Source organism: Aphelocoma coerulescens, chromosome 12 (assembly GCF_041296385.1).
Source record: "Aphelocoma coerulescens isolate FSJ_1873_10779 chromosome 12, UR_Acoe_1.0, whole genome shotgun sequence".
NCBI classification, from domain to species: Eukaryota; Metazoa; Chordata; class Aves; order Passeriformes; family Corvidae; genus Aphelocoma; species Aphelocoma coerulescens.
In genome coordinates, this window is record NC_091026.1 from 17442899 (window position 1) to 17462434 (window position 19536).

The 19536-nt window shown below is 41.4% G+C and overlaps 1 protein-coding gene across 21 annotated transcripts in view; it reads right to left on the minus strand.

Moving 5' to 3' along the window:
- Nucleotides 1–19536, minus strand: part of FOXP1 (forkhead box P1) — a 398607-nt gene that overhangs the window by 62804 nt on the left and 316267 nt on the right. For 19 of the 21 annotated variants that reach the window (XM_069027474.1, XM_069027475.1, XM_069027476.1 and 16 more), the window contains 4 exons: nt 13591–13728; nt 12405–12494; nt 6932–7091; nt 640–844 (listed from right to left, as the gene is read on the minus strand). In XM_069027474.1, the coding sequence (XP_068883575.1) occupies nt 640–844; nt 6932–7091; nt 12405–12494; nt 13591–13728 (593 nt within the window). The remainder of the gene's footprint in view (nt 1–639; nt 845–6931; nt 7092–12404; nt 12495–13590; nt 13729–19536) is intronic. The other 2 variants (XM_069027492.1, XM_069027488.1) reach the window with 1 other exon arrangement.

The window sequence follows — 19536 nt, forward strand, 5'->3', positions numbered from 1 at the left end:
GAAGCACGTCAACAGACAACCCCTGATTTAAGCCATTTCTTTTAACAATGCAAGCTGAGCAAGTACAAATTAACTCACATTTTTAAAAGCCAAACAACACCAGTTAGCTAATTTTATCAGCACTTTAAAAAAAAAAAAAAAGCAACTTTGTTTTAGAGAAACCTGGTGAACTCAAGCCTACCCTGTCTTGTGAAAGCAGGTAATACAGAGTAAAAAAAGGCAAACATCTTAGATGAGATGGGGCACTCAAATTTGGGAGAAAAATGGGGACTGTACTGACCAACAGATTTTCTTGCTCACCTCCAGCCTGTAAACCCAAAGCAAACAAGAGTACCACCACCCGTGATGCAATACTCAAAACACCCCCAGCTTCTTCACACTTCCCAATACACTTATCCAATGCACTTCCAATTAGCTAATTGTGCCCACAGTGATCCAATTAACAAGCCATAAAGATCTGAACAAAAGGAGCATATTCTGCCCAGTGGAGACTCTATTCAACCACGCCAACATCAGACAGAGCAAGATGTGGAGGACAAAACTGAGGCCAAGGCGCTTGGCCACCGCTCCCAAGCGTTGCGCCATCACTCCGGGAGGCTGCTCCGAGATGCTCAGGGTAGAAAACCCACAGGCACCTACCTCTCCCGTTTAGGAGTGTGGACTGATAGCTGTCCATTAGTTGAGGCGTGTGGGTTGATGATTAAGGAGGTCTTGGAGGGTGCGGAGGAGGAGACGCAGGTGGTGGACAGGTCCAGGCTGCTGTGGTTGTTGCTGGCTGCCTCCTCCGCTGTGTGCGAGCTTGTCACTTCCTTCCAGAGCTGCTGCAGTTCTGTTGGAATCATGCCTGAAACAAACAAATTGGATAATTAAATCAATTAACAGCTAATTCGGCCGTCTTCAAACAGTAATTAAATCAAAGAGTCAGTAAACAAAGCCTAGTGTTAGTTTTGCCTGTGTGTGTTTTTGCGTATGTATTTTTTTTTTTTTAATAACTAAATGCTAATAGTGCACTGCACGACTCTGCTACGCTCTGGTGTGACACCTGCAATACTCAGGGAATGCAAAATCCGGGCTGCAGGGCAGGGGGATCCACACAACACCACACCCACACCAATTATGACGTTAAATATTATGATTTTTTGTAATTTTTAGACCAAAGCCCGATTTTCAGAGTCCTTACTTGAGCAAAAATAGCCCCCATGCCCACAGCAAGGCTGACAGCAAAGATGGCCAAGGGCTACTCTACGTTCCGCTAAGAAATTAAATTTCTTCCTTTTTCCAGTTTTTTTTGCCTTTTTTTTTAAGGAAAGTGACTACTTTCTAACCTGTTATTAAAAACAAGGAAGGTCTTAGGAAAAAAAATACTCAGCTTTATTATTATGACAACATGAACCACAACATGACTAATTTTGTGCTTAAGTTTTAAATGATGACAAATAGCTTTGTTATTAAATACAGTTTTTATTAATCACTTTTAGACGTAAATTATGAATTCATATTGTCTTCCTGAAATGCTTTTCAAATTTTAACAGTCAAATTGATTATACTATGATTATTTCATTAACACACCTATCTTTCTCATTAATTTTGGTTTCTCGAACTGCTCACTTAATTGATGGATGTGTCTACCGAAAAACTGTATAACTTTCTATACAAGTAACACTATTATTACTGTCATTTCTTAGATCGATGCTAATGAGCCATTCAAAAGTAAAATGAAAACAGAAAATAAGCTTCAAGAAAAAATAATAATAAAAAATTGTATTTTTTTAAGTGTGCCAAAGTGGACACTAGGGCTAGGAGACAACATTCAGTAACTGATTCAAGTGAAAACTGCAAACTCCAATGGGCCAAATGGAAGGTGAACCATGTGCTCACACTGAGATCATGCTTTTGGATAAAGCTGATGTTTGTGACATGATCAAACAAGTCAAGTTTCTCTCTCTGCAGACTATTTCAGTGCTCTTTCAGAGAAGGCCATGGGAAAAAATTAGCAGTAGAGACATGTCACTCAAACATTCAGGGAAAAAAAAAAATAATAATAATAATAGTCAGTGTCTGTGTGTTTTTAAAGAGGTTTCTCATCACTGTGCTTCCAGCTCATCGTTTGGGTGACTGTTCATTGTTTCACCATGTTGTAGCTCTGGAGCTATCCTAAGGAAACCTGCCATTTTCTGAGTGTACAGCAGCAGCTCACACAGGCATGTGCCTCACCCAACCTAAGGTATTGAAATAAAAAAAAAGGCAGTATGCATTATATTCATTTGAAACACATAATAAAAAATGCCAAGGTCTAAATTTAATTTATTTTTGTCATTTAGAATACAATGGATAGATAATCATCTCAACGTGATCAGCCAAACATCTTTACTTTGCTAAACTGTTAAAGATTTTAATTATGCTAGCTTTGGAGAGCACTGGTCTAATGAGGCGATAGACTCCAGAGAATCTAAGTGGTTAAGAACTGTGAAATGAGTCTGATAGGATTTTTTTATATTCACCGTGGATCGTTTGCATATCAAAGAGGAGTAAATTATTGCACGACAGACCAATAACCTTCCCCGCCTTTCCCAGAGTAGCATTAACAAAAACAGTTGGTCTCCGGTAACGGTTCACTACAAAAAAAATGCTGAAATCCTTAAGTATCTGCAATTAATATATGTTATGGAAGAGGCTTCAATTTATACATTAAGTGATCAGATATTCTTAGGACACATCCGTTTCTCTAAAGCCACGTCATTTTCCTTTCATCAGCCCCAAATGCCAATTATATTTTGATGGATTTTGTCCCAAATGAGCATTTAGTTATTAGACATATTCAATTATTACTTGTCCCCTGGAATTAAACCTCTGAGCAAATTAAACAAAGAAAAAGGTCAGTACACAAGCCTGTGTCCTGTTTTGCTGTGTGGGGGCTATTATTTTCAAACACCTTGCAAAGTGACAGTGTGGGATGTATTTTTAGCTAACATGCTTGACAGGACTGTCTGCACACTAACAATTACCTGTGAGCAGGGCTGACCCTTACACACTGTTTACTCAGTTGAAACAATAGTGAATAGACTTGTCTGTTGATGATAACATATTGATATGAGACCGTATGAGTCGACACCTATTTTTATTTTCCAGAATAAGCAAATAGGGAAAGAATAACTGGCCTTTTTTCTTTTTTTTTTTTAATCTGGATTTCTGCAGGTTTTTAATTAGACACACGCTACCATCCACTCTCCTCTCCCTGTTCTACTCCTTCCTCTCCTCCCAGTCACTTCTGGATCTACTAATGCTTTATCCCAAGGAAAAGCCTGAAAGTGTTACAGCCACTAAAACAGACATACATGGTAAATTTATGCCTTGAAAAGTCAAAGTGTTTGGTCTAACTTCCTATACAAGTGTAACTTCCATTAGTACTAACAACAACTATACCACAGATGGAAAGAAAAATAAAATATACCCAGTTGTGGGGGGGAAATGCTGGAGATAATACGGATTTTAGGCTGGGTGACATTAATTTAAAGAGGTAACTGTGATGTCATACATGTCTGCACACAACCCCTTGCCAAAATACTGATTACATCATCTGATTAATAAAATGAAATTAGAAAGAGCCTCTCTCCTCCTGCCCTGAATTTAGTTCCTTTAGAATAATTCTGGAGAGAATTCCTGACTAGCCTGTCAAACTGGGCAGCTGAAAGGTATGCTCATCACTCATCCAGCAAAATGGTTAAATAAAATAATAGAACAAATGGCAAAAGCAAGTCAAATAGATCCACGACCACTCGCAATAAATTATGTAATTTACCATTTAACAGTCTCATTTTAACAGCGAGAGCTAAATTTCAAGTCAGCTTCCCAGAACTGCGCTGCAATTATCATTGCTGCAACTTCCTATGGACCAGGACCTGGGATTCAGACCTGGAACTGCCAAATCTACAGGAGCCATCAGGCACCCGGATGTCTCAGTCCTAGTATTTTCACTCGCTGGTGATTTGAAGTGTGATTTGCAGTTTCATTTTGAAGATACTAAAGATCTCATGCTCGCAGCTCAGAACACTGCTGAAATGGAGTTTATTTTAAAACTGCTGCTATGTACAGATGTAAAATCTAGATTATTGAAGTGTCTAAATACTAAGCAGCAAACATTACACAAATATAACATTAAAGGATGTGCTATTTTGTTTAAGACAATAGGAGAGCACTAAAAACTAAAATGAAACTAAAATACAGATTTAAACAATCTATTAGTTCTGAAAACATAACAAAAATATCATTTATGAAGTAGTATTCTCTCCTTGGAAACATTTATTACTATTACAGATACTTAAGAATAAAAGCAAAATGCTTTTAACCGAATTCACAGCTACATTTACTAGAGGGATGATTTTATTTCTTTTATACACACATTTACAGTATTTGTCTCAGTCTTGCAAACTGTTCTGAAAACAAAAGGGCATGAGAGATGTAATTTTTTTTTAAATAAGAAGTGTCCATTACCAATTATTTTAAACCATAGCCTTGGCTCTTCACCGCATTTTTCAGGACAACTAGTCCTCTTTATTATGAAAGAAAATGTAGACACAGGTTTAAAAAATGTATGTTGTGGGGACAGTTGACAGATTACTGCTCATGGAACTCAATTTCCCAACCCCAGGTATCACCGGCTCAAAGACAAACAGAGTTGCTCAACCTCTTTGTGTCCTTGTACCTCCATACCCAGGTGACCATGTTCAAGCAAGCAGAAAGTTGATTTAAACCTCATAATGACATCAGTTTTAAGCCATCGTCTCTCTGATAAAAAGGAATAAAATATCGTGCTGGAGTGCAACCTGCCTCAGGTCTCAAGTCCCTCTTTCCTGCCGGCTCCCGCTGGCCCCAACGCTCGCAGCTCATTTCCCTCGCACAACCAGCCCTCTCTGCTTATGTTTGTGTCTTCTCTGGCGTGCAAGTCAGCACCCCTCAGGTTTTAAATATGCTCCCGGGTGAGGACTAATAGTTACACTTCCCTGCTAACCATATCAATCAATGCCACGATGGCTGAATTACCTACTGGTGTCTCCGATGTGTTACTGCACAGATTACACTTCATGCATCACCACATTCATTTCTTTCACATTACACATGAGCGTGTCTTGTCACTGCCCAATTGCCCTCCTTTGGACAGCTTAACTGATGGACTATACAATGAACCTTACTGAGCCAACTTAATAGTACAGGAGCTGTGGGAAAAATTAGAAAGGTTGAAGCTTGAGTCCAGTGGGTGTGTGGAAACAGCCTGGGATGCTTCCAACAATAAATCTGAAGCGCAATTAATGCACGTTACAACATTTTGCAAGCATAAATGGCATTTCATCTACGTGCCCTCTTCTCCCAGACTTGTTTCATGCCTTCTTCCCATCACTCTGCAGTGATGGTGACTGACCAGGTACTGCCCAAGGCCTGATCCTGCAGCTCCCAGCTGGGCACCACGTTCCCATGGATCAGCCCCCAGCTCCTGCACAGCCCTGCTCTACACCAGGCATCCGGCTTTGGGATGCTGGGAAGTTAAACCAAGACCTGGGGAGTCAGGGGTCAGGCCCCCAAAAGCTCGGCCTCACAAGACAGGAGTTAAGTGCTCAAATACCTTCCTGGGTCTGGCAAAAATAAGCCTAAATAAAGCACGTCAGCCACACAGCAAAGCAGGCTCCAGTCCCCAGTTTGGCCTCTGTTTATCCATATAAGTTAATATTCACCAGCCACCTCACTCTCCTTTTTTGCAGCTATGTACACAGAAAAAAAAAGGAGGGTGAAGAACAGAAGCAATTTTGTCTCGTCCCCTCCATTTAAGTGAACAGAGCTCAATGTAAATTCATTGTATAATTTAGAAACGAGGAACAGCTCTAAGGCTGCTTTCAAGATCCCAAATCATTCAGCCTGGGCTGACTCAAGCTATAAAGGTGAATATTCAAATTTATTATGGGGCAAGGGAAGGAGAAGGCAGGATTACTCAGAAACACCAGCATCATGGTTGATGCCACGGCATGCCTGAGCCATGCCAACTCCAAAGAGTCTGCTTTAACCACAGCAGCCAGAGCTCAGGCAAGTCTGTTAAAATGTCCCACAGCTTGCAGACAAACCCAGTTTAAAAAGTAAAATAATAAATTTAAGCCAAAAAAGATAAGAGAGAATAAAAACCCTAGGTTATAATCACTGTCAAAAGTATTGTGGATTTAAGTAGTGCTTTCAGTGTATCAATGCCTTAAAAAAATAAAATAAATTAGGATTTCAGTAAAGCAGTAACTTCTTGCAGAGTGCAGGACTAAATAAAGATGTAGGAGGATCTAACTGTCAATAACACCATTAGAATTAAATGGAGTTAATCCCAATTTGCCTCAGTGTGGAGGGAGGAACAGAAGCAACAAGGCAGTGACACGAAGGCTGTGTGAGCAGCCATGGAGAGCAGCTACGTCCCCTCTCCCTGGCAGCCACAGCCAAGGGCACTCAGAGCTCCACAGCCCGTGGGTCAGAGCTACTCTGTGCCAGCTCACCACCAAGCTGGGACCAGGAAGGCCCAAACTACACATCTGGGGAAGGAAAAGCTGCTCTCACACACCCTTAGCCATGAAGCCAGCACCAGGAATTGATAAAGACTCCTCCTGTGAAGGATTCCAAGCCCAGATGAGTACAACCAGCAGCTCTGAGTCTGCCAGACTGGCTACAGCTGTGCAAACTGCATGTGAACTCCAAGCCCTCTACACCCCGCCAGTCAGAGCAGCCCAGGATTGCAGCACCGCCCTTCTCAAAAACTATCTTTATAATGCCCACCCCGCCCGTCAGCATCTTTCTGTGCTTATTATGTTACAAGCCTGTGAGCTTTTGCTCTCTCTCTCCCCCCACGTCACAACTCCATGGAGTGTGCACACCTGCTCTGGCTCTGCCACCCAAACCCCTCACCTACCTTGTGCAAGGGGTTGCAAAGGCAGAGTAGGCTGCCCGGGCTGGATCGTCAGCAGCCCCTGACGCTGCAGAGACAGGAGGTGCTGCTGCTGCAACTGCTGCATCTGTAAGAGCTGCTGCTGAAAGGCCAACTGCTGTGTGGCCACTTGCTGCTGCTGGGGCTGGAAAAGACAAAAAAAAAAAAAAAAAAAAAAAAAAAAAAAAAAAAAAAAGCACACTTGTTAATACAAGAGCGAAGCAGAGGATTTAGATTTACAGGACTCCTTGTCTCAACTTGCTTCAAGTTCTGACAGCAGTCACTGGGTATCAAGGCCGAGCCAGCAAGCCCACCACCCCTGGAAAAGACCCCAAGGTATGTTTAGGTGCTGGAGCTAACACAAGGCTGCAGATTCCCATCTCCAGTGGCTAACTTTCATCCAACCTAAATCCCTGCTGCCATCCCAATTCCAAATGTATACGGCATTTCTCGCTCCACGTGTTCATATTTTACCCCAGAAGTGGCTGTGTTTCAGTGGTGGGTAAAGCAAATGCTGCTGAAAATCCTGGGTAATTCTTCCAAGGTAAAGAACATGAGACTCACACCCCAAGATCACATCACACTTAGATGTAACAAGAAACCCGGTACTGTGCTCTGTTTGCTCATTCAAGAGTTGTCTCAACTATTGAGGCAATTCGACTAGCTTAATTTATGGTATTTTATACTTACTCTCTCTTCTTCATCCATCAAGCCCCACAATACTTTCTGTTACGCTGGAATTATTCTGTGCTGTATTTAAGGCTGCTACTTCTGCACTTTGAAATTTTTAATTATTCTCACTAGAAAGAAGATGGAGTTGCTTTACTCCACAGGGATGTGAACCTTGAACCTTCGAGGTGTAAAAGAACATGTTGCTTTTCTCACTACTGTACCCAGAGAAGCTTTTAACTACTCTGTTTATCACTTCTGACATAAATAAATGAGAAAAAATCAGACCTTTGAAGAAGAAAAACTTCATCTAATATTGTTAATTAGCCATGACAAACGATGAAATAACATTGTAAATCTTTCATAGAAACAGCCACTAGATTTTAATTACACACATTCATAATTTAGCAAACAACATCTTACTTGAATGTGAGTGTTTAATATGTACAGTACTCGAGGCTTCAGAGTCCTTAATTTTGTTCAGTTAAGGAAGCCTCTAGGTTTTGCTTCCATGCTCATCTTGTATTTTATTTGCTTTGTTCTTTAAAAACCATGAAAGGCTTTGCATTTTGATAAATATCTTTTTATTTATTGTACAATGACAGGAGGAAAACTTTTGTTGTGTAAAACATCAATACATCATGCCAGTGTTAACAGTTCCTTGTGCTAGCCAAAAAAAATTAATGTAGATTTCCTTAGTAATTATCTGAGTGATAGAAAGATAATACAGTGCAGTAGTACAATAAATAGAAGGAAATTATCTAATATCCCTAATCTGCTAGGAATCATATCAAGGTGGAGGTCTTATACACATTATGGCTAACAATTATGGAAAGAAAATTAACTCTTACCAAACTGCACACTTTCACAAACAAACCCCAGCCAGATCCTGAGCTTTCTTATGCCCTTCCTCGACATCAAGCCAGAGGATCACTGGCCCCATTCCCTACTGGTGTTACACAGGGAAAAAGCCTCACCAGAGCTGCTGCAGCAGGACTGACAGACACCAACTGTCGGTTTGACCCCCACTTTCTCATACTAGCATGCCCCATCAATCCTAATACTGCAACCAGCTTTATACCCACAACTCTGAGTCAGTCATTCTACTCATCTTATTTATAAGCTCAATTTATCTTATTTCCAAAGAAAACGTAGGACTTCAGGAACACATTTAAACAAATAGGTGTTTGGATATTCTGGAACTCTGAGAGTTTACATTTCTTTGCAACAGCTTGCTCAGACACATCCATTTGTTGCAACTATTTGCAACAGCACCATATGCATGCAGGCCCCAGTAACAGTTGTATTAAGAGCTAAAGTAATGACTGCCTCCATAAATATAAATTTAAAATATATCTATACTTAATATATAGATATTAAGATACGTGTATTATTAGTACTAGGTGTAGTAAGCTGTGTTTTACCTATCTGTCATTTGAGTGCAAAGTTAGCACATGGGGTTTTTTAAAAAATCCCTTTATATCAATTGACTGATGCCCGTTTGGTTGTCTTCTCAGCTATCCTAAGAAAAGCTCTTGAACACACTCTACTTTGGAAAGCCAGGATATAAAAGTATACAAGGCCCATTGTCCAAGAAAGAATTTAAAAGCAAGACACGTTGCCAAACTGCGCTCCCCACCCAGTTACCAAACACAGGATACAAGGCAGTTTGTTTACTTCTCACAATTGAATGCATACAAAAAAGGTCTCGGTGCAGTCCTGTTGTCAGGTCAGTAGTCAGTGTTAAAATGCTGAAATATCCTGATAAAACTTGCATTTTTGATCCCCTCCCTAAAGCTTCTGTCAAAGGTCTGTTTTCCTTTCTTAGGTTACTCCCTACTGCCTAACATAAACTGTCACAGTGCCAGAGGACAAATGGCCCTGCTCGGGAAACAGCGCGCTCCGTCCAGCGCCGCGGCTGCGCGCAGGACCCTGCACACCCCCCTGCCTCCGGGGAGCCCCGGCTTTTCCAGGGGAGAGCAGTCGGGGGGAACAGGCTGAGATCCCCCCCAGCACCTCTGCCCCTTGCTGTGGGGCACTGCTCACCCTCTGCTACGCTGCACAACCCTCAAGTAAAACCCCCAGGAACCTCACTGGGGTCCGTCTGTTGCTCTGCTCAGGGGTCGGATCCCTTTCACCAGCGGGGCTGGGGAGGTTGGTTTGTTGTGTTTTCCTTCTTTCACGACAGTACAATAGGACAAGGCACTCACCAAATGACTTGGGGGATGCCGTACATGAATACACTTGTTCCATCTGTCAAGGTACACGCTCAGCCCTCGTTAGCACGGCAGCCGCCGGCCCCCACCACGGCACTGCCTGTCAGTTTTCAGTGCCAGAGGGAGGGGAAGAAATAAAATAATACAAAACCACCTTTTCCATGCTAATTTAGCAAGAATAACCTCCTTAAGTTGGGCTGAACAAACCTGTGGGGTAAAATGTATTGTTGAAATGGTCCTCCACTAAAACCATCAGCAAAAATACTCCCCCCCAAATCCCCAGAATAAGCTGAAGAGACTTAGGTCCTTGTTCTCTTTCCAACTATAGTGTTAAAATGCTCTTCTTGAAACAGGAAGGAGTCCTTTCTTATTGTTGCTTTCGCTACTGTAATATCAGAAGTGTGACCACAGTAAATCAGTGTGTTAGATATTGAAATGCCATCACATTGTCTAACTTCCCTTCTTGTCTTTTTTAACACAAGGTATTTTTTTCTTTAAGCTCCAAGCCCTCATCTTTGTGTCTGAGATGCTCTCCTGTCTGACAACAGCAATTTAGAAGAGTTAACTTTTATCGTTCATTCTGCTGTGTAACTTTCCCCTTCAAATTTCTTTATCTGCCCTCTGAGCTCATCTGAACTTTCATGTTCTCCCAGCATGCAGGCTTGCATTCAAAACTATGTCTAATAGACCAAATAAGAGGTTAATAAGAAGTGGCAACAGAAAGAAAAAATACAATCCCTGGTAACTGATAAGAATGACAGTGGCAGCCCTTTATTGTTTGTCTTCAAATATAGAGTTAAAGATCTTTAAAAAACTAAATTTTGACGCCTTTGAAAAGAAAGAAGCACAAAATAACAACAGGGGGTTATTGCCTGCCAGCCACAGGGGAGAAGCTCCATAATTCTTATTCTCCCTTTTGAAGGCTGTTAGAAATCTGATTCAAAAAAGCAACAGCAGAAGGAGAAAGCCTCTTGAGGCTATCGCCATTTCCTGTGATCATGCATAATGCGTTTCAAAAGTGGGTTTTTACCAATTCTGTTGATCAATTGCACCTCCTTCATATTCCCTCTTTTTTCTGCTGTGTTTACATCTGATGTGACTCAATGACAAGCGCTGTCTGAGACTGTGAAACAGACCTGTCATGTTGATTTATGGGCGCATCAAACCACGACTTGTCCAAACTGAAGCTCGCAGTTCATTAATTAGAGAGTTGTGACTTTGAAGTCAGCTTTCAGACTGTGGTTTTTAACATTTGGCTTAATTTATATGCTCTTGAATGTGGATCTCTAAGGAAAAAACTGAAATTCCCTTCTTGTCTTTGAACTTCTTTTGACCGCACAATAATCATTTCTTTGTCCAGAGTGATGCCTGCATCCCAGAGTCATTAACGCGCATTGAACTGCCACTGATGAGTAAGCCCTACTGAATTAGAAAAACAGCCAGCAAAACAAAGCTGAGAGCATTCTGCACAGTGATATCTCACAATTACATGCCTTCCCTCCCTGTGCCATTTCCATTTTAATTACTGTTAGTCCTTTAGATTTACATTTTAGACACTTTTTAATCTGTTCCCTTTTTATTATAGTGGCGCCCGTAAGCGCGCTATGGTTAAGGTTGTGTCAGCGTTTCCATTATAAACCCCCCTGTTTTCAGGGGTTTATAACTCAGCTGGAAAAATTCACTCTGGGTTTAAACTTGGCACAGGTGGCACAATTTGCCGAAATTTCAAGGGGGCTGGGGAGCAGAAATGGGTGCATGCCTCGAGCAACACCCCCTGTCAGGTGACACAGGCACTGCCGCTATCACCGGACATCACCCAGTGCCTCACGCCAAGAGGCAGCTTTCTAGGATCTACCTAAGCCAGCACTGATGTCAGATTAAACAGGAAAGTCTCAAACTCCTCGAGGAGTGGACTCAGCACCTTGAAAAAAATGTAACTGCAGGAAAATTATATGTAAGCACATCAAAAATCAACAAAGGATGTGACAGGTATTTTGGAAGGGAAGAGTACCTAAAGGACAGGCAGAAACTACCCTGGCCTGTCCCCTCCAGTTATGGACCATGGTAGCATCAGAGCAAGGCCTCTGGCCATTTCTCCTCCTTGTCACACTGACACTGCTCCAGCATGGTCCCTCCTGCTCAGCGCATGCTGCGAGCAACGTGCAACCAGAATCTCTCTGGCTGGAAAGCGCAAGCCCAAACTCAACACCTCTCGGCATTTTGCCTCGTTTAGAGAGGACAGCAATGATCTGGGCCTGCAGCTTTTCCCCCTCCCCTCTCCACCATAACTAACACCCCAAAGCACTCTCCCAAGATACAAGTCTAGATGCCTGCTCCAGGACTCACACCCAACAGCAAGGCCTGGTCCCCTGCTATAAAATATGTGGCAGTGAGCAAATGGAAAGCACAGGAAAACACAGGCGAAAACAGGACAATAACTCTAAATCTGAAAGCTGAGGCCCGATAGAGTCAGTTCAGTTGTGTAATCATTTATAAGATGAATGACAGTTTAATAGCCACTAGACAGTCCCCGGGGATCTGTGGTTTGAAAGTAAAATGGGTATTGTCTGTACCTCTTTAGGCTGTTTTCCAGCATGTTGTTGCTGTAAAAGTTGAAGCTGCAACTGTTCCTGTTGTTTCTTATAAAACTCTTGAAGCTGCTGCTACAAAGGAAAGGAAAGATGGTAAGTAACAAAGTGGAGAGCCAATTCAGTGTCCCTTTTGGTGTAACACACAAACTGTGATTTGAAAAATAGCATCCTTTTATCTGTAATGGTCTGACCTTTAGTTTGAAACTCAACAATAAATTCAGTGCACACTGACTATTCTTGGCATTATCGTTTGAAAAGTAATCTCCAAAATGAACTGATGAAAAACATACCATTTTCTACACAAACTAATTAAAATAAGGCAAGGAATGACCTTTGATTGTAACAACAAAGCCAAAATGCCCTTGCTGAGACAGCCTGGCGAATCTCTGTTGTGAAACACACATGCTTTCTAAATGATAGGGTTTGACTGTATTAAGTGTTGTTCAATACATGCATAGACATCCTGGGAAATACTCTCCTCCTCCCGCTCCCCAGATGTGCTCTGCGCAGGCAGCGCTCCGGCACGGGCAGGAGGGAGCCTGGGAGCCAGGAAGGAGCAGGCAGGGTTGGGCTGGGTGGATGCTGACACCCACCTGGGGTCTGTGAGACCCCGCTATGTCAAACCCTGTGATAACAGAGCCTCAGGGCTTGTTGGTGGCCAGCTTCCAGCTGAGAAAGGACCATGGGCTGCGAGAAGCACTGACACACAGCCCAGCGTATGCTGGCTGAAATCAAGCAGGCTTGCAAACCTCTCCACTTCTATTTCCACCATTTCCACAGCCCTTTATGGTTCCAGATGGAAATAATGAGGTCTAAATTGGGAAGTATGGCCCTTCTACCTTGTTTATTCCAATTAGTCAGGGCGTACCAAGCCTGCAGGGGGATACAGGCAAAAGCAACAGGGACATCTGCCGAAGTCCTGACACTTAAATATGCATCTGTATTATTTAGCTGATCTTGGAAACACTCCTAGCACTGCTCCCTGGATTTGTTTCCAGTAGCTATTTCTAGAATTAGAAACAAAAGAGCAGTCAGTTCAGCTCACAGCATGGCTGCTCCAAGGTTCAGACCTGAGATGTGGGCAGCTTCTCTCCCCAAGAGTGTTCCAGGAGGTGAAGCCTCCAGCATCCATAGGGGCCACCCGAGCAGCTGTTAAGGAAACAATTACCTGTTGAAGCATGAGTGCCTGCTGCTGTTGGAGCAGGACTTGGAGTTGCTGGGGAGTTAGCACTTGTTGCTGGAGAATCTGCTGCATTTGCTGGGGAGTGATCACTTGAGGTGTCATCATAGCCACCGACACTGGAACCTGAAGGCCAAGAGGAGAGAAAGAGGTCAGAGCACATCACCACAGAGCACATCCCCATGCCAGGGGAGCCCGTGCCTGGCATTGAGGGGGCTGAAGGTTAGAGTCCTTACAGGCCCCCCTGGCCGGCACAGAGGTACTGACCACACCTTCCCAGTGACTAAATTCCCCTTTTACAAAACACTATTGGATGGAGATCCTCTAAAGCAAGTAATATGGTAAAGATTGATTTACTTTTGCAAGAAACCGTCAGCTGGGTCCTTTCCGTCTCAGAAAGCCCTTGCCTTCTGTAGAGAAATCCAACAGCCAAATATCCCACGCTGATGGGATCTAGACCCTATTACAACAGGTTTTTCAGAAATTGAAGGAAGGCTCAGTGATGTGAATAACAGCACTAGACTCCTATGCAATTTTTACAGAAAGGCCCTACCACGATGTCTTTACCATTCCATATTCACCCAGCATACAGATGTCTTCAATTCTTTCATATTATGTGAGATACCATTAAAAGCCGCTTTCCATGACATTTCAGTGACAAACAGCTACAGTGATGAACTTGATAGCATTTCATATTTGCAACTGTTAACACGTTTCTGCACGGGCATCTTTGCAAGGAACCTGTACACTGTATCTGAAAGGATGATGTCTTGTTCAGATAAAACACTGACATTAAAATGACAGGCTGTCTTGGCCAAGGTTACACAAATTGTATTCAAGCGGATACCTAATGACAATGCTATGAATTCTGCAAGCTTTCTAGAATGTAATTTAGCTATTCAAAATAATCACTGCACTTGTGTTTAATTTGCAGACTACATGAGAACCATTTTGTCAGTCCCAGTAATGCAAGAAGACTATTTCCCTAGAAACCCACCCCTTTACCCCCCACCCCAAAAAAGGGAAAAAAAAGGAGGAAAAAAAAACCAATAGAGGAAAAGACAAAACCCATGAGTTTTAATATTAATATTGAAGCACCTTACTTTTCTATAGTTTCAAATGAAATACATGACAGCACCAAACTAAAACCAGTAAAGGATATACTTCACTAAAAAGGATCTCCTGTCATCTCATGTATTACAATAAAAGGTAATAATATGTTTAGCACTTTTTCTGTGCACCACTTTTTAAAAAAATCAGCAGACAATAGCTGATCAGAAGATAAAGGAGTTTAAAAAAAAAATCCTCCAGTGTAGTAGTAAGCAAGAGAGAAATGCAGTATTAATTTTATGTAACATAATGTCTTAATATGCAGTTTATCTTGACTTTTTCACATGATTTGTCCTGTCATTTGCATAGCAAGCTCTCATTCCTAATTTCACAGTCATTATGCACTGATGTCCTGATTTCTCAGCATCACTAATCTTGATGAACTAAAAATGGTTCCTGAAGGTCAGAGGCATGTACAGTGCACATCTCCCCGTGTTGTTGTGTACATGTCGTGTGCCAGGGCCAGACACTGCCTCCAAAACATTTGCCTGAGCAAAGGCTCACACACCTCTTGACATCCCATTAATGCCAACATGGCGAGGTCCTCTGAGAATTCCCCGTGGCACAGCACGTTCCCACATCGCTGATGGGGTCCAGGCTGGTGTGAACCCTGGCAAAGGGAGATTTAATTGCAGGACAAATGCCAGAACCACCAAAAGCAGTGGTTATTCTCCCATGGTCGGCACCGTGTCCCCATGCCCATGGAAAAGCCACCACCTTGCCAGGCAGGACCAGCTCTGAGGACACTGAGTCATCAGGATGGGTAATCCCATTAATTCAGAATATCTTAATCCATAGTCTTTAAAAACTTTTCTAGGAGCAGGAAATTATTTAATTAAATCCTGCTGTCACTATCTTCGCCCCGAAACGTGACTCACCATTATTCTCATCCCCAGAGAAGTTTACTTTACCCTGGGGTTTGTACTACCTCTCACTGAAGTTGGACCAAGCAAACAGAAGAGGAAGCATGTTTAAGTATGTTTTCTGTGCCCTTCTTGGAAGACAGACAAGACAAATATTCTTCAGTCAGATTTATGACGACAAGCGGGGATACAGACAGGAATAGGGTGGGGTGCTGTAAACCCTACACATCAGTGATTAATCCAAAGGGCCGCATTCTGCCGTCAGCTGGGCAGGGACAACTTCCATTCACTTCCATGGCATTTCTACACGTTTATCTTGGGACAGATCTGGCGATTAGGCCCTACCTTTGAAAACTGGCCATGTACCTTCCAGTAACAAATCTCTCAGCTGCACACTCCTTGCTAGAACAGCAGCACTTGAGTAGAAAGAAAAAAAAAATCAGGTATGTGCTGCACACAGTTACAGAGTACAAGTACACAGGGTGCAAGTTTGTGTTGGTCCCTTCGACTTCATTTTACCATCTGAAACCACATTTTCACACCACACCTGCGCTTCTAAAGAAGGTGCTGCCTTCCATTTATAAACACAGCTAACAGCCGCATTTAGCCAAGGCCTGTACTTTAGTTTATCATGAAAGCAGCTTACGGAAACCTCGCACAAACGAATTCAAATGAACCAGAAACTATCGTGTTAAAAATTACAACACACATGCCGGACGAGCGTGGGCACACACATCGGTCTGAGGGACTTTAAATAGTTAAGAATGATGGCCTATATATCCACTCTCTTAACTCCCAACGTCCAACTTTTCCATGTAGCTAGTCCCTGGTAATACTAGGAATCAAAGGGCATGCAGCACCAGCAATAGGCTATTATAGCCCACACTTTATTACCCATTACTACCGAGGTCATTAGCGGTAAGAGTGATTGTACCGGTCTTAACCTATTGATCATTGTAACTACTATCATTTAATCCCGTGTTGAATGTCTGGAAAGCTGCTAAAGGCACACAAGAGAGAGTGCTTTAGTGATGAGAAATATAGCCAAAGCTTGGAAATTACACTTTGATTCATAAAATCTAGCCAGTGGTTTAAATCAATAGTATTTAAAACAGTCATGTAAGTTCTTAACTACAGCTCTCTAATATTTATGGGTCCCTTTTTGAGTGTATTCAGTCAAAACTAAACTTTATTTTAGATACTGTGCAATATACTTTACATTATGTTAGATAAAAAATATTTATTTCTGATATTTTGTCTGATAGTAAGTGAAACCTAAACCAAGAGCTATAAATTCATTTTAGATTTCTATCTCTCAGATGTCAACTTAAATGTGTTGCCAAAAAAAATTACAAACCAACTTTAAAAATGACTTAACTGTTTAAGTACATGAAAATGAGTGTGTTTTATGAGTTAACAATGAATCACAGAAGGCAGTTTATGAAGAACTAAAATAATTCTGTCTTACTGCCTTCAGGGAGTTGAAGTTCAAATTAAACTACTGGCAGATATACTTAAAGAATGCTAAGTTAGCATGCAGAGAAGAAATCAATCTTTTTTTTTTTTTCAGGTTGTTTATTTCTATTTTGCACTTGAAACATGATTGTTGTTATTGATATGATTAATGAACTACTTTTGGTATTGTTGACTGATAACAATAGGGTGTGGTAGATACCCAGCTGCATGTAAACCTGGCAGCAAAGGTAAAAATACAGCTGCAATTTGGCTCTGGGAGCTGTGCTAGTATGGACCTGCTGACATGCTAATACCATCAACGGCAAAAAATGTCTTTAATACTCACAATTGTCTTCGCTCACTGCTTCTCCCAGGGTTTTGCCTCTGCTCCTCCACATCCCCAAAGCCTTCCCGGCCCCGCAGTCCCCTCTGAGACCTTCCCATTTCAAGCCCTACAAACGCCCTGTTTTCACAAACTTGGGCCACAAACTTGGGCCAAGCTCCCCTTTAACTTCCCCACGAAATTACAGCAGGGATGCATTTGTCACTCCTCCACACAACCCAGACAAGGGTCACGGGGATGAAAATGATTTAGTCCTATTTAATCATCTCCATTCCCTCATTTTCAGTGATATTAATATAATTAAATACTAGCTAAATAATTTCAAGTAGTTTAATCTTGTATGAAGAGAAAAAAAAAAAAAAAAAAAAGCCATTTTCACACCCTGTGCCTCCGATGCTGGATACAGCTGTGGTCCTGCTAACTGTTAGCAGGCATGCATGGAAGATGGGGAGGATTTCCTTAATTCATAAAGAATAACTCTGCCAGAAAATCCTTTTCTCCTGCGATCTATGTTCGAACTTGATTTCAGTAAGCCCTCATACCAGGCACCTTGGATTTCCAAACAGCAATTCTTCGGTTAAAGATTTTGTGATAAAAGTTACATGGAGCAAAACAGCTGAACACAGAAAAGAACAAGTCGCTGAGGAACAGTTAAAAATACTGAACTACAATAAAAATAGCTATGGCCAGGCAAAAGCAAACAATGAACTTGAGCTGTCCTGTTAGCGAGCTATTATAAGCAATATATTTAAAATATAAAAAAAATTTCAGCCGAAACAATGCAAAACAGGAGAAGATAAAGCACTGACACCCTGGTAAGCAGAGAGGCACGATGCCACAAGCCAGAGCAGAGCCCAGCAAAATAAAAAGTGCTGAAGGCAGGCAGGACCTGCTTCCATCCTGACACTAAAACATTTCCGACATAGTATTTCATCCTCCAAAATCGAAACACAGAACCACGGCTGTCGGAATTATTCACGCAGGAACTGCAGTGCTGGTTCATTATGCGAAATGGAATCTCACTCTTAGACTTAGTTCTTTTGCCGTAATACAGCACAGCGCATTAAGACAGGTAATGTTTATTATATTAATGTAAAATCAGCTAAGTAGTCTGTCATTAGCATAACTGTGCTCTCTGTAACAATACAACTCCCTATTAAAAGGGTGGGGGGGGGACCTCCTTAAAATTAAATTAGCATTTTATTATTATAATTTTGTTTATTGTATTTTATCAGGAGAGAAGATCTCCTTCTGACCCACAGAAAGCAGACCGATGGGCTATGCTGACATTCCCTGGCATGTCAGGATGTCTGTCGTCTTCTGTATTCTCTTCTAGCTGAGGAAAAATGGGAATATTTTTGTATTTGTTTACAGAATGAAACATCTGATCTTATCTTCCACTTCTCATGCATACCAGGTTTCTCACTAAGTGCCAGGATAATTGTTTCTGCTATAATAAATACTCATTTAATTTGCATAAAAATATAAAGTTTACATAAATTAAATCCTTTCTACATCTAACATTTGTCAAATAGAGACTAAACCAGAACATACACACACATCCAAATACCCCTTTAATAAGATGAGTGAGATTTTAAGCTCGAGATTACCATCATCATTTTTCACATTTTAAAAAGTAACCATTTTTATTTCCGTTTCTAGCATGAAAGGAAAAATTATATAACATGGTTCCAAACAGTGGTGATTTAATAAAGAGTCAGTTTAAAACTAAAAAAAAAAAAAAACCAATAAGGAAAAAAACCCTGCATTTTTTTCCAGAGTTTAGGAAAGGAAATGTTAGATCAACATATTCTGCCAAAAAAGCCTCAAATAAACCAAAAGCAATCCTGCTTAGAAACATCCAAAATACCCCTAAAGCCCTTGAAAACCCTTTGAAACCCTCTCTCCCAAATACCCTTAATATACTGAGAATGATCATGGTGTCAGACTCCTTACATTTGTGTATTAATTCATACATACATTATGGAGAGCTTAATTAAATAATAAAAGACCGTGATTGAACCAGCAACATTTAATATGCCCAGAATTTCATGTGAGTGAAAGGGAAGTGTTATACAGAGGGGCTTTTTTTTTTTTTTTCTTATGGCAGATTTTAAAGAACTGCAACTCCCAACAGATTTCTAGGAAGGATGAGCCCTCTCT